Genomic DNA, 14,149 nt, shown 5'->3' on the forward strand with positions numbered 1-14,149 from the left:
CTTAATTGAATACAGCCCGATTCGGATTACGTTGTCTTCTCTCGCTGTTTGTCGCTGTGTCACTCGATTATTTAATGAAAAACAATGCCGGAAAACTCATTTGCATACGCGAGGCTCTAATTTGCCAAGCGATCCCAAAAAATTCGAAGGCTCGACGCTGCAACGATTTCGCGCTCTGATATCCAGACCGAGAGACTCGCGAAAAACAATGGACCAGCCAGATCGGCGCTGTATACAGCATGTAATAATAGCCGAAGCGTCGACTTCCTCTCTCTCTCTCTCTCTATCGCAGCGCATCGCGGAAGAAAAGGTGCGCGCATTAGTCCGCGCAGACGGCGTGAACGGAAAAAGCGAGACACGCGTCCACCGAAGAGGACGATCCGAAAGTGCGCGAGGATATATATAGACGTCGCGGAAAAGCGCGGACTTTCGCCACTTTGCATTGTCGCGCGTCTCTTCCGTGTCCTTGTGCTCGCTCGGCTGGAAATTCGAAGAGGAGAGATTTTTATTTTCGTGTATGATGGTTGAAAGTCTTTATACGTTTAAAAAACGTTACGAAAGAAACGTGATATCAAAATTACACAACGGAACGTTTACAGAAAATAGTACAGGCTGCGGCATATTGTGTAACTTTCTTCTTCGCGCAATTTTCCTCGATATAGCGCACACTACTTTATGCAATGCGTGCGCGGGACGAGAGAGAGAGAGAGAGAGAGAGAGAGAGAGAGAGAGAGAGAGAGAGAGAGACATGCGGGCGTGATGGTAATAAATTCAAAAGAACAGCAGTTGCGTTGTTATGTTTCTTTTATTACGTTAGAAAAGTATGGAGAATCTCAATCACCGTCACTTATAGCCATCACAGCACATCACCGATCTTGTACAGGACGTCGACTGGTAAGAGCTTATAAACTCGCGGACTTCTCGGTGATGCCCCTTCCACTCGACGAGATGATCTCGATCACCTTTGAAAACATTGTCGAGGCTGAGCAGGTCGTACAGCGCCATCTTCAGATCAACGTCTCACGACGTTCATCTGCGGGTCCGATTCGAACATCTTACCAAAGTGCACTTGGCGAGTATTCTTCTGTCCAGCTCCAGGTTTCAAAATCCGATTCAAGATCCGTATCTGATTCCGATTCCACAAAGTCGTCGTGCATTCCTGTGCTTCTTCCCCACTTATTTACGTACAAGATGTCGCAGATGATGACCAGCTTGTCGTTGTTGGCCAGTACTTCATCCATTATCCTGCTGGTTTCGCTGAACCGAGAAATGCCAAACTTCTGGTTATAGCTGGGCTCGCGCACCACGATTACGGAGTTCCTCGTTTCTTCGTTTTCGTTGCTCAGAGTACTGAAACGAGCTGACACTGGGATTCCCATCAGCGTACTGCAGCGGCAGTACAGGAAAAGCGACAGGTAGTTTGTATTTTCCTCGCTATCGCCTCTAGGATTCAGACACATCCACCACACACGAACTAGCGGAAATCTCGTCAGGAAGCTCGGAGACTGGATCTCGTATTTTTCTACTTGGGAAGTGAAATTTTCGATTGTCCACTCGTAGTAATTGTAAGGGAGGACGTGGTGGACTGTGCCGCGAATGAGCCTCATTTTGAAAATTCGCGGTGAATATCTTGTAACGAATCAAACTAATATTGTAGAGAGACTCGTTAGAAACTACGGGTATCGCTGGTTAGACGTAGATCAGCGGATCTTATCGCAGAACGCATCGCGCTGATTATGCGACTTTTTGCGCCGCTATATCAGCTAGGCTATCGTCATTGGTCACTTTGACCTTCATTCTATCTCTCAGCTGAATATAAAAACGTAAAACTTGTTTCCCGCGTGTCTATATATAAATATGCCGGCAGAACACGTCAGCGCACCTCGCACATCCATCCCGCGCGAGAATCTCGCCGTTGCATTAAAAAAATCTAGGTCTGTCTAATCGTAAAAAGTAAAATCAACATAAAAACCTCTCCTCTCCGAGACACGATCTACTAATCCTCGAAAATCATCTCGGTTTCTCTCGCTTCTCCTCGCCAACGAATCATCCCTGTATTATATGAAAAAAAACTCCATTCGTTCGATAAACAATCGATAATAGCCCTCCCGCACACGCATTAAAAATCGCTAATCGGCGGCGCTTCCGAGCGCGAAAAGCCGGCGCCTGGCAACAACAACAACATCGCACATAACAGGCTTTCCAGAACGGAACGGAAGTTTCTCGTTTCCTAGTTTTTAATTAGGCGGCCGACGCTAGCGCGATGATAAATTCTTACGACTCTAATTGAGAGACGGAGCTCGCGGATACCAGGAAGCGCGACGAGAGCGCCGTCCAATTAGTCGCGTTGTTCTCTCTCTCTCTCTCTCTCCTTCGTGCCTTTATATACACACAGCGGGGTGTGTACGTTATGGCTGTTCTCTCTATGCAGCTGGAATACGATGGCGCAGGAGTCGGTTGTTTTGCGTTCGGAAATTCAAAAGTCGACGAGTGGATTTGTAACCGATACGCGAACGATTAATCAATCGGAGCTTGCGGCGCATGCATACAGCGCTAATTTGTTTCCGTCCAAGGTCAGCGTGTCAAAGTCGGCGGTAGACGATTCATCATCTCGGACTCGATGTAACTGTTACGTTATACAAACTGCGGCCGTTAAAAATCCGTCAGCACCTATGTGTGTACTCGAACAGACGGAGAAGATCGATCGAGATGAGAGACCGGCAAAAGGGAAGAATCGACGAAATCGAGCGGATCCGCGAGCAAAAGTGGGTCACCTGTTGTGCTGCAGCAGACGGCAAAAAAGTCGCCGCAGCGCAAGTATAGTATATACATACACATCCACGCGGCTCTCTCTTCTCGATTGCGTCTGCGATCTTCCCGAGACTACAACGTTCGAGGACGTCTCTGCGCCTCGATGCACTTTCGAACGTCTGCTTTAAAAATCAAGTCCGATGTAAATTTCAAATTTGACGCATATACAATCGAATAATTCGCGAATCCCACGCGATAGTATAACTCGGCCTGTCAGCTGGTCTAATCACAGAACAATGAACTGGCGGCATAACCGAGATGCAAATTGAGAAATCACATATTTCCCATTCCTTTTCTCGCGCGTCGCGCCTGATGAAGCGGCCGCGATTTCAAGCCTATTCTATGCGATAGAATGCAGCCTCATTTATGCAGCCGCGACGAGGATTTGCGGCAATTACGCAAGCTGCCGCTACTCTCGCTAATCCGCCGGACGGAGGTTCTTCCTAATTTGCATCCTGTACCCTCTGCAAGTTATTCGATTTCACGAGAATGAATTATTTGAGAAAAAAGCTCTCGTCCTTTTTTTACGACTATTCGTATTTTTCCCTCGTGTTATATATTATACCTGGCTCGGCGGCGTCTTTTTCCGCTTTTATACAACGGCCCTGCAGTTCTTCGCGAAGAAACTCGCTTGCGCCTTTAATGCAATTCCACAAAGTGAATCAGCCCAGAGCTCATATTCCTGTTTTTCCTCCCGCGCGGGAAATCTCGCGAAGCCAAAAGCTCTCGAATATAATGAATAACGCAGAAATTTCATCTTTTCAACGACGAACTATACACTCGTCGGGCTTCGCGGGGGAATCGAATGAAGCTATTAATGAGAAACTCAATTAGAGCTGTATGAAAGTTCCTTTCCGGTGAACTGCTTTGAGTCGCGATCTTTTGCCCGTAAAACGTGCGTTCAATCGCGACTACGAGAACTATGTAAATTTTGCAAAAACTGAAGCGTGGAAAATCAGCCGAACAAGTGCACTCGTCAGAGTCGGACTTAAACGAGAGCAGGAGTAGTATACAGATCGCTGGAGAAAAAACAAAACGGACTGCATACGTAATTACGAAAACTGCAGGCTCATCTTTCTTTATTAAACATCGGACCTGTAAATCCACGCTGTATACACTACGCCTTGCAGCTCTCGTAATGCACTTTTCGCTTGGCAAGCGCTTCGGTGTGTACAGGTGCCCGTCGTGTTTCATCATCCCGGAGAGAGATATTCCTTACTTGTCATTGCCTCCCACGCGCAGCTTTGAGGAATGGACTGGCGTCGAATTGGATTTGTGAATGGGGTCTAACGGTTTCTAATCGAATCATTTCATCATCGAAAGCAGCGCAGCTCTGAATTTGGTTTAAAATTTCCAATAAAGCACCCCTATACCCCCTCGTTCATCGCTTGCGCTAATTAGCAAAGTTGATACATCCACACGCGCTGGTTAATTGCGCGGCGATGCGTAAGCGCCAGATTTCGACGCGCGCGTATCATTCAGAGTGAAACCGAGATTTTTGCGCAATTCTGAGAAAATGGGTTTTCAGCTCTCTCTCTCTCTCTCGGGATTGTTTTATCAGCGATATCCGCACGCTCCGAATGAGGATATCATCGAAAGAAATTAAAAGCAGCTGCGAACTCTCGCTCGCAGAAAATTGTCGCGCATCGCTGGCCCGTGGCGCCATATACAAGCTAATCTACGTAATGATCGGGGGAACAATGTAACAGCAGTGATCGGCCGTAATTAACGTTATGACTTTTTAATGCGCCTCTGCGCGCGGCATGAATAATTCAGCCGACGAGTAATTAATACACACCAGCTGTGTGTGTGTGTGTATGTGCATAGGAAAATTAAAAGTAATTGAAGAGAGCGCGGCAACAGCTGATAACGCGAAGATGGAGTGCTGATGTGGATTCGCGTTTGCGCATCTGTGAAATATTATGCGCAAGCGAGCGGTGGTTTTGCGCGATAACGCTTCTGGTCTAGTTGGAGAGGTATAAGCAATATTGCATAATTTAGACGCGGCTTTGAAGTTTCATCGATTTTGTAAAATTCGCCTGTTAAGTTTGGACTTGGGGTTGTTTGCGCAAATAGTGTTACACGCTTAGGTAATTTCGATCGCTGGAAAGTTGGTTTCTTGGGACACGACACAGCGAATGAAGGCACGATGAAGTCGACGCATTTTTTTGACTCACTTATAGTTTTGCTTAATTATGCATAACTGCAGAGAACAATTTTACACGTGTGAATATCATCGATTTCCATACCAACTTGTCGCCTTGTAAATGTATACCTTTTACAGGTTTATAGCGACGAGCAACAAAGCTGAAAATAAAATATTACCAACACCCGAAAACAAATCTACAAATATCCCAACACCCCCGCTATCTCCCAAGAAACCGCCAGCCAATTCCAAAGACCTCTGGGCAATCCAAAAAGCCGGTGTAACCCGACACCGCGTCGCGATATCGATTTCCAAGCGGCCGATCCGACGAAATCGGCGCATCGCTTCGGGAATAAAACGGCCATACGTGCGTATATAGGATCGCGTGCCTGGCTCGAGTTGCACGCGATCTTACTCCGGCAAGAGGCACACACGCGAAAGTATAAGTATATATATTTGGGGAAGAGCGCAAAGCGCCGCTTTAATCAACTGCTCTTTTCGAACTTTGGCGTTTCAATCTGCTATCGGCTCGAGATAGCAGTGCCTAACTATCCGAAAGTCGATCGATAAATCTTCGTTATTTTACCGAGCGTAGATTGTAAAAAATTGCTGTTTCTTATGCTGGCGCGTGAAATTCGAGAAGGGCCCTGCGAAACCGCGACCCGCTGAGTTGGGCCCTCGCTGCTTTCGTCGGAAATGCTCGAGAGCATTCGTCAGAGGGAGGATCGTACGGTCATCGATATAATACCTGGCGTTTTTCGCCTCTTACTCCTTGCCCGGACTAATGCGGCGGCTGACTCACCGACGGCGAGCCTTGTTAATGTCTGCGTAAAATTCGGAAGTGATGGGGGATGAGTCATCTTTATCGTCCTCGGTTATGATGAGTTGATATTTCGTTTCCCTCTAAAAAATTGGAAGAAACGAGAGTAAAAGAAAATGAGATGTCCCGAGTCAGCGCAGTACGTATAAGCGCAAAATTTCTTTCCTCTATCTCTACCGCTTTTATTTGGACATCCCCAAGCAGTTACCGTCAAACGAGGAAAAACCACTTACTCCGTAATCTACTTCGGCTCCGTCTTCCCGCGCTGCTCTTTTTTCCTCCCAAGAGAGCCGTAAAGAGTCGAGAATTGTTAGGAATTAATCTTAGCGACGCCTGATGCCAGCGAAAGCTCCGAAAAGTCATCGTCATCCCTGTAAGTGTTCGAAAATGCAACAAAAAAAAAAGAAGAGCGCATCAAGCGAGGAGAGACCAAGTCACTGGTGCACGACTCGCGGGAGAAAAGAGGAGGAGGAGGCCGACGGCCCCGTCTAGCTCTCGCGGCGACCCACTTCGTCGTCGTCGTTGTCGTCGCGCGGGGACTTACCGGTCAGTTTTCCGCGCAATCCTATGTGTGGGAAATTGATTCGTCGGTAATCGTGTACTTGGTGACGATGTACGCGGTTGGTTTGATCGGTGGAAATGATGAATTATCGCTTTGTGGCGTATGAATAATTTTTCAAAAAAATGTACCGTATAAAAGTTAACTCATTCCAGCGCAAACACATTTTTATCTTTGAAAAAGAAGCAACAGTTACGTTGTACAAACTCTGCTACCCGTATGATGCGTTATACGAAGCTTAGCGTCCAAACGGTATATTTTCACTCTCGAATACAACTCGTCACACTTAGAAACAAGCCTGCACTTCCCAAAAAGCTCTCGATAACCCGCAGCAGTCTGACATACCCCCGATCGCCTCCTCCTCGACATTACCCCCCTCCAAGCGAGAGCCTACACCTCTCACCGCGAAATCTCGTATACCCGTACCTCTGGTAGCCGCCTCGGAGACAGAGCGCCGCAGTACACGCCGGCAGAGCAACGTGCGTGCACGAATGCGTGTGCAGTGCTGAGTCGTCGTGTGCATCCGAGAGAGAGAGAGAGAGAGAGAGAGAGAGAGAGAGAGAGAGAGAGAGAAAGAGAGAGCGAGAGACGGACTACCGGGAGAAACGGCTTGGCTGCGAACGGGTCCTGCGAACGAGCCAGTTCGACACGATACTCGGCCGCGAGCGCAGGACGCCCGCTGCGCGCACTCTCGCAGTCTGCTCCTTACCGATCTATTTACTTCGCTTATCGATTCTTCGATTTTTCACCGCGGATATTTTCGGCGGACGAGAAGATTTCTGCCGATCGTCGCGCTCGACGCCGGAGATCGGTATAGTGAGCTTACCGATTTTTCTACCGGTACTGGATTTTTATCAGAAGTAAAAATAAAAGTCGATCGAAAGTGTACTCTTAGCCGGCTACGAAGGTGTGAAGTGCAGCAGTCGTCAAAAGTGCACGGATCATGCGGTCGGGCTGAGGATCGAGGAAACCATCAGGGCCACCAACAGCAGCATCGACTTCATCCCAATTCGGTGAGTCCCACACCTTGGGGGTCGGAAAATTCCTCGCGCTTATTCTAAATACCGAATTCTCATAGGCGAAGCTCGCTCGATTTATTAACCTAAATAACGTTGCGCCTCTCGCATTATCTATCTCTTTATGGCATCGCTCGGTGTATCGTTCATTGTCATCTAGTTACATCGCGAGAGAGTGCGATTTAATACTCCGTAAAATAACCAAGAGCGCTAAGCTGTGCTCTCTCGGGGTTTGGAAAGCGGAAACTCGTATCGCAAGGATAGTTTCTTCGATATCGTTCCAGTTTGAGGCTAGCTCCGTGTGTGTTACGAAACAGACCTATTCCAATTCGATAATTTCTAATTTTCCCGAGAGAGATGTGTGTGTGTGTGATTAATGCTCGCAGTGGCGCAGGTGTGGTTGAGGACGGGATTCTCGGGGAAAATCGGGGTTTAATGGATGGCTAATTCGGCGAATGGCTATTATTAATTTTCAACTCGATCGAGGCTCTATCGATTCTTTATTATACCAATCAAAACGTAGCCGCTGCTGCTTGACAGGTTTACTAGGTCGCGGGCCGTAATAACGTGTCATCAGAGTGTCCCTCCTTCGAAACATCGACTTTTCAGGCCCAAAAGAGCATTATCCGACCGGTCTCTCTCTCGTTTTCGAATACGGAGCAAGAAACTCGACAAAAAAGGCAACGCAACACTCACGAATCATCGAAATCCCGGAAAAAAAGTCCCCCCAGAAATCCCCTTAGCAGCTGAACCGTGTATAAATATGCAAAGCCAGAGATCTTAGCTTAGGCAATCTTCTCGCGATCTCGAGGCGCGATAAAATCAATCGATACCCATCGATTATATCGATCGTTGGCCGCTCGCGCGGCTCGTAAATCATGTCGGCGCTGCAGCAGCAGGCGCAACGAGCGTGTCGCGCCAGAAGTGGGTGACTGGAGTGCGCGCTCGCGGAGAGGAGACAAAAGAAAACGTAACCCACTTTGCTCCTAATGGAGAATAGAGCCGCGACGTGTATGCTCGCCTCTGGTCATACCGGGAGCGCGCGCGCACACACACACACACACACACACGCGTGAGCGCGTACGAGATTTGGTCGAGTACGATGTACACGGCGACTAATGCTGCAGCGGGTAAAAGTGTCAATCTCGCGCTGCATCGAATCGAAGCGCTGTATAACGGCTCGTTGTTGAAAAGAAGCTAATCATCCGGAGCTTATAACCGTACACGCGTAATGTACACGTACAGAGAGCAGAGCCAAAACGAAAAAGCCTACTTTTCTCCGAGAGCCTCATTACGCGCCGCGACGACTCCTCCTTCTTTTTACCGAGAAGCCGCGGAGATCTCTGGGTCAGCTGCAATCTCAGACTCGATCTCGAGAAAAGGTCGTCGCCGAAGAGAGAGAGAGAGAGAGAGAGAGAGAGAGAGAGAGATGCTAATAAGTCGTCGCGCTCTTCCGCCTCGCGTAATACCCGATAAGGCGCTCTCTCGGCAGCGGCGGCGACCACCTTTTCATTATGCGCCCCGCTGACTGGCTTTACAGATGATAGGCTTACTGCACAGCTACTATCCTTTGCAGTGGAATTAATATTAATATCTTTCTCTGCAGCGGTGGGGCTTAAATTGATTTTTTATATAACTTGTCCCATCAGCTCGCGCGTCGACTCTAATTACGCCGATTTGAGTGTAATTATCACCCGTACGTAAAGTCGAGGGCAAAAATTTTCGTCCACCCGTATAATTATCGCTCGAGTTGGGAAAGTTCGCGGATCAAAGGGCAGCGCCGCGTGTTTGAAAATCCAGTGTCATTAGCGGCAATTTTCCAGAAAAGTGGAGCGATATTACACCGAGACCGACAGACAGAGCCAAAGAGAAAAAAGCGCGTTCGACAATAATTACTCATTTTTTTCCTCTGCGCTGCATAGAAATAGAAAGGCGTCCCGTGAGATCGTGGTTTCATTGTGTATATAATACACGCGCTCGCGATCTTCGGCAGAAAGAAAAGGAGAAGAGGAAAAGCGCTCGAGGAAAGTTCATTAGTTCGCAGAGACGTGTAGACGCTGATTTGAGAAATGATTCCTTCGCAGTCTACTTGCTTTCGGGCGTAATGCGTCTCGCCGTAAATTCGCGCGATAATGCTGTTCGGAATCGATTTATATATATACACAAACACACACACACACACACACACACAAAGCGTCGAGAGTCGATTAAACAGCCTCTTTAAAATTCAACCCGAAGCTCCGCTCGATAAACCCGTCGGCTCGTAACGAAAGGCTCGAGTCGTTAAAGCTGAAAGAAAAAACCAGGGAAATATCCGCGAAGAATCTAAATAGCCGATAAAGCCAGAGGGGGAGAGAAGGAAAAAGTATATCTAAGGCTGTTGAAATTTCGAGAGCATTGTCTTCGTCGTGACGATTTTCCGGATGGTTGCTGCGCGTAATTGAATGGAAAAGAGAGTCTGGAAATAGAATCGCTGGAGCGTGATTCTAGTTTACTCTTCGCTGTAAAAATTCTCAAGCTGTATGAGGGTATATATTCTGCAGCATCACGACGATACTGGAGAACACATGGGCGTCCGAAAATCGCCCCGCGCGTATAACGAGATTTACAGGCGCGGTGCGAATAAATCAAGCGGATTATACGAGAGCATCTCTTCCGTAAATTCGAAGCAAGAAAGTGCAACCGCACACACACACACACACACTCCAGGCTCTCTCGAAATGGGTCGTATACACCGACAGTCGCGTCCGCACTTTCACTGATTAGTCGCGTGCTTAATCCGAGGGCCGCCTGCAGCAAGTCTAATGACTCGCGGTTCGCGCCTCCTCGACGTGGGATATCAGTGCGTTTACAGTTAAGCTCGCTATCTTTCGCACTTTTCTCAGCTGAGGAAGAGTAGTTTGGCTGATTGATACGAGATACCTATAAATAATATTTAGACGCTTTGCTCGAGTCGCCTAGTTCCTCGTCCTTATTTCTTTCCTCTCTCTCTCTCTCTCTCGAGACTGCAACGGCTCTGCGCTAATTAATTTTTCTCGCGGCTCGAGAATTTTGTCGAACGAGCGTGAACTGAATTTCGACGAAAATATTTCACTCGCCGCCGGCAATTAGCGCTTACGCGTGTGTATACATGTATATACAGAGAGATAGAGAGAGAGAGATGCTGGCGCGTAATTGCCGAGAGCTTAACGGTATGTGTTACGCGGCCTGATGAATAAAGGCCTTCGAAATATTTTATCTCCGCGCGAGAGAGCTGATATGCAGTCCGAATAGTTTCGCGGTTCTCTGGGTCAGTGACTCGCGCGAATGGCTATTAAGTGCGCGAGTGTGAGAGAGACCTTGGGATCGTTAAGTTGCCGTTTTGATTTTGAGGCTGGAAATATATGCTTATCATAATTTATTCAAACTCGACAACAGAATTCAGCCAGTCTGGCGAAACAATAAGTGTATAATTTCAAAATCGTATTAATTTTGAGAGAGCTGAGAGCTTACGCTTAGCGATATCGAGTTGCGTAACGCCAACGAGTATTGAAGCTTCTATGCAAATCGAGTTACACGAAGACTCGGTTACAAATTCGCCCCGGCAACATTTTGCACTCGATCCGCCGAACAAAAGCTTACACGCATTATATCCCTCTCTCTCCTCCGTGGAATACAAGCGTCGAAGCTTTAATTTTTTCCTCGAAATATGCGGGCTGAATAGGGCACACAATAAAATCACGCTTCGACACACAGCTAAAAATCCCGAAGCGCATTCAATAGACTCATCCGAGCCGAACAATAGCCAATAAAGCACCCCGTAACCCATACCTTTACGCAATAAACCAATCTCTCTCCCTATCTCTCTCTCTCTCTCGTGAAAGCTAACGTCACGACTAATGCACTCTACACACAAGATGCGCGATAAGCTCGCTGCGGCGTCCTTGCGAAGGCGCGAAAAGCCCGCTGCGCTGGAATTTGAAAAGCCGAGATGTGTAGCGCCCGATAGTGCGACTTTCTCTAGGTCGTGTGTATGTGTGTGTGTGTGTGTGTGTATTGTGGTGTACGAGAGAAAACGTGTCTACACACATGACCGGGGTGTATGTCGTTTCATCGGAAAGGATATATCGAGAGTTAACTCGATTAATTAGGAGAGGAACTAATTGCCGGGGTATAGTGTGTCGCGGCTGAAAGGGCTGAGTGTTGTATACCCGGTAGTACCCCGAGTCGTTAGAGTCGAATGAGAAATATCTACGTTTTGAATTTAATAAAAAAATATCGAAGAAACAGCGAGTTTTCACTCGGGCAGGATTACTTTTTAATACCGCAGCGCACGCGGACTCGAGTTTCAATTACACGCCTCTAGCAAAAAAAAAAAAAAAAAAAATCCGAATCGAAGCACATAATCACACTCGCGGTGGCATCAACAACAGCATCTGAGAAAGAGACACGGACTCGTACGTTTCTCTAAATTTTTCCTCTAATCCACACAGCGCGCGCTCTCGACTTTCATATATCAAACCTCCATTTTCTCCGATACAATCCGCGCTGAAATTGCAAAAACTCTCTGCTCGCTTCACGCCCATGAGTAAATTGCGAAAAAATTAATCAAGCGCGCTTACACACACACACACACACACACACGCTTAATTGAGTTATGCCAAAAGAAAAACAGTTGGAAATCCGCGCCGGGACCTGCGCTGATTAAATTTTATTTAATACGCACGCGCGGGACGCATAAAAGTTCATTTTGATAATGGACCGAGTCGTATACCTAATGAGTCGCGCGCGCGAGCGGAGGTATTATATATGTGCAGTGCGCAGAGAGGGCCGTGTGTTTACAATAATACAGTTGTGTGGCCGGGAATGAATATGCGCGAGAGCGAGCTTTTTCTTCTAGAAGCTACTGATGTACGCGAATCTCTGGAAATTCAAGGGAGGAAATGAGCTTCGAGTGTTTACAGGGCTCCGTTAGTGCGGATTAAAGGGTCGGATAAAGCTCGTTTTATGGAGCCGTGAATATTCGCGTCTTCGAGGGCTTTTACGTGTCTGAACGAAACTGTTCGAATATATGCGCTGTTATTATTTTATAAGGCTATTTTCTCTCTCTCTCTCTGCTTTGTTTTCGAATTTATGGAATATTCTCGAGGCCAGGTCGTAATGCGTTTGTAAGTTTTTAATGACGCTTTTTTACGCCGAGTCTATTGTAACCGCGTGGGCTCGAGCTTTTTCAGCGGCACGTATTCTTCAAACATTCATGAAAATCTGTGTCCTCGATTTCGTCACCCTTCGAGCAGCGAAAGCCTATCAGAGCCGTGTTCCGCACGGAGCAATAATCCCTTCCGCCGTAAAGCTTTACACCGTCGGCGTTAAAATTACCGAATTTCATACCGCACTTACCCCCTGGAACTATCAATTTTAAAGACGACGTTGGAAAAAATTTCACGACGCGGCATCTTCAGCAACAACGTATCGCACTAAAGAATTAATAGCCAAAAGCCCTATCCTCGGGCTTTATAACTCGTTTACGGCTTAGCTTAATAAAGGTCGTCGGGGCAGGTATACGCGTAACGACGAAAAATCGCGGGCATAAGACGGATCCGCTGCGGGGTTTCTTCTCGTCGGATGAGAAATGCCGGCTTTACGCTCGCGCGCAGGGAAAAGTGATTTTCCGGGGGGGCTGAATTAAGGGGAAGACGTATCGCGAGCTTCGTGGGCGGAAATTTATTTCGCGGGATGAAAATCGGCTCGCGGAGGGATAATGATGAGGTGGATAATGCGGCCGACGAGAGATCCGACTTAATTAAGACTCGGGTTGAAAAATCTTCGATTCAAATTTTTCGAAACAGCTGGAGCCTCTCTCTCACACCGCAGGGAAATTTTCCGCATCTCTGGTGTATAATCGTCGCTCTCGGCGTCAGCCTCCCTCGTGCGGTGAATGCACTGCACGACGCACAGACACACACACACACACACACACGTGTAATACCCGCGGATCCGGCCATTAGCGCCGAGTCATCCCGGCGCTGAGGCGAGTGAGCGAGAGAGAGAGAGAGAGAGGGCGGCCTGCCTCTTTAACTCCTGAGAGCGTCAATTTCGCATAATTAGCGCGGACGAGGGTCGGGCCCCCTGGGATTATTAAATTTCGGTTTTACGTTTCTTTTCTGCCAGCCTCTTCTTCTTCTACTTCTTTTTGATGGTAGCTGGCTACGGTTTGATGCGGTTTGCACGGGCTCGAGACGTATTTTGGCGCGGATTGACGGGTTAATTAAATTCTTTTTTGCTCCGCAAGGATTTTCGGTCATCCCGCTCGCTGCTTGACGTTCGGCTTTTTGCGCTTATCAATTAGCGATAAAGGAATTTTATAACTCATGCATATATACTTACTTCGAATTCGCGCAGAGCCAGCAATGACACTAAATCGGCTCTATCGAGCGCGATGTAATTGAGATCGAAATCGCGGCCGAGTATAGGGCTTTTAATTAAAATAAATCCTACGCTGCGCTGCGGAGATCTTTATTACGGCGTAATTATACGGCGTTTCTCGCGACCTTGATTCCGCGCGCGAGCCGACTGACAAAATGTTGATACATAAAATTTACAAGACCGTTGCGCGAGGATATATGCAGTTATACGACGACTGGCTGCTGTTGCGCTCGCGGCTCTGTAATTTCAGTTGGCATTTATGACGAAGAGTCAGCGGAGAGAGGAAGAGAGGATGGATTATACATTTGGGCTGTAAAGCCGCGCGATTGTAATTTTCGTGACGCGCCGAGGGAGCATTGACTCTAAGTGGCCTCTTGTTATGATTATTGTTA

The 14,149-nt window shown here is 47.5% G+C and overlaps 2 protein-coding genes across 3 annotated transcripts in view; one reads left to right on the forward strand and one right to left on the reverse strand.

Moving 5' to 3' along the window:
- Positions 1-14,149, forward strand: part of LOC103316204 (serine proteinase stubble-like) — a 72,581-nt gene that overhangs the window by 2,024 nt on the left and 56,408 nt on the right. Inside the window, exon 1 of one of the 2 annotated variants that reach the window (XM_031930952.2) lies at positions 6,862-7,349. The exons of the other annotated variant lie outside the window; for it this stretch is intronic. The gene's annotated coding sequence lies outside the window, so the exon portion shown is untranslated. Of the gene's footprint in view, positions 1-6,861; positions 7,350-14,149 lie in introns of those variants that run through there. 2 annotated transcript variants of the gene reach the window in all.
- LOC103316270 (speckle-type POZ protein-like) lies at positions 787-1,686 on the reverse strand. Its single transcript, XM_008209394.3, has 2 exons — positions 1,060-1,686; positions 787-962 (listed from the first exon to the last, which is right to left on the reverse strand). Exons 1-2 carry the CDS (start codon positions 1,605-1,607, stop codon positions 959-961), a joined length of 552 nt encoding a protein of 183 aa, XP_008207616.1. The 5' UTR covers positions 1,608-1,686; the 3' UTR covers positions 787-958.

This window comes from Nasonia vitripennis, chromosome 5, assembly GCF_009193385.2.
Source record: "Nasonia vitripennis strain AsymCx chromosome 5, Nvit_psr_1.1, whole genome shotgun sequence".
Lineage (NCBI taxonomy): Eukaryota > Metazoa > Arthropoda > Insecta > Hymenoptera > Pteromalidae > Nasonia > Nasonia vitripennis.

Excerpts from the sequence above, each read along its gene's own strand:
- LOC103316270 (XM_008209394.3), bottom strand. The coding sequence starts at position 1,607 with ATGAGGCTCATTCGCGGCACAGTCCACCACGTCCTCCCTTACAATTAC.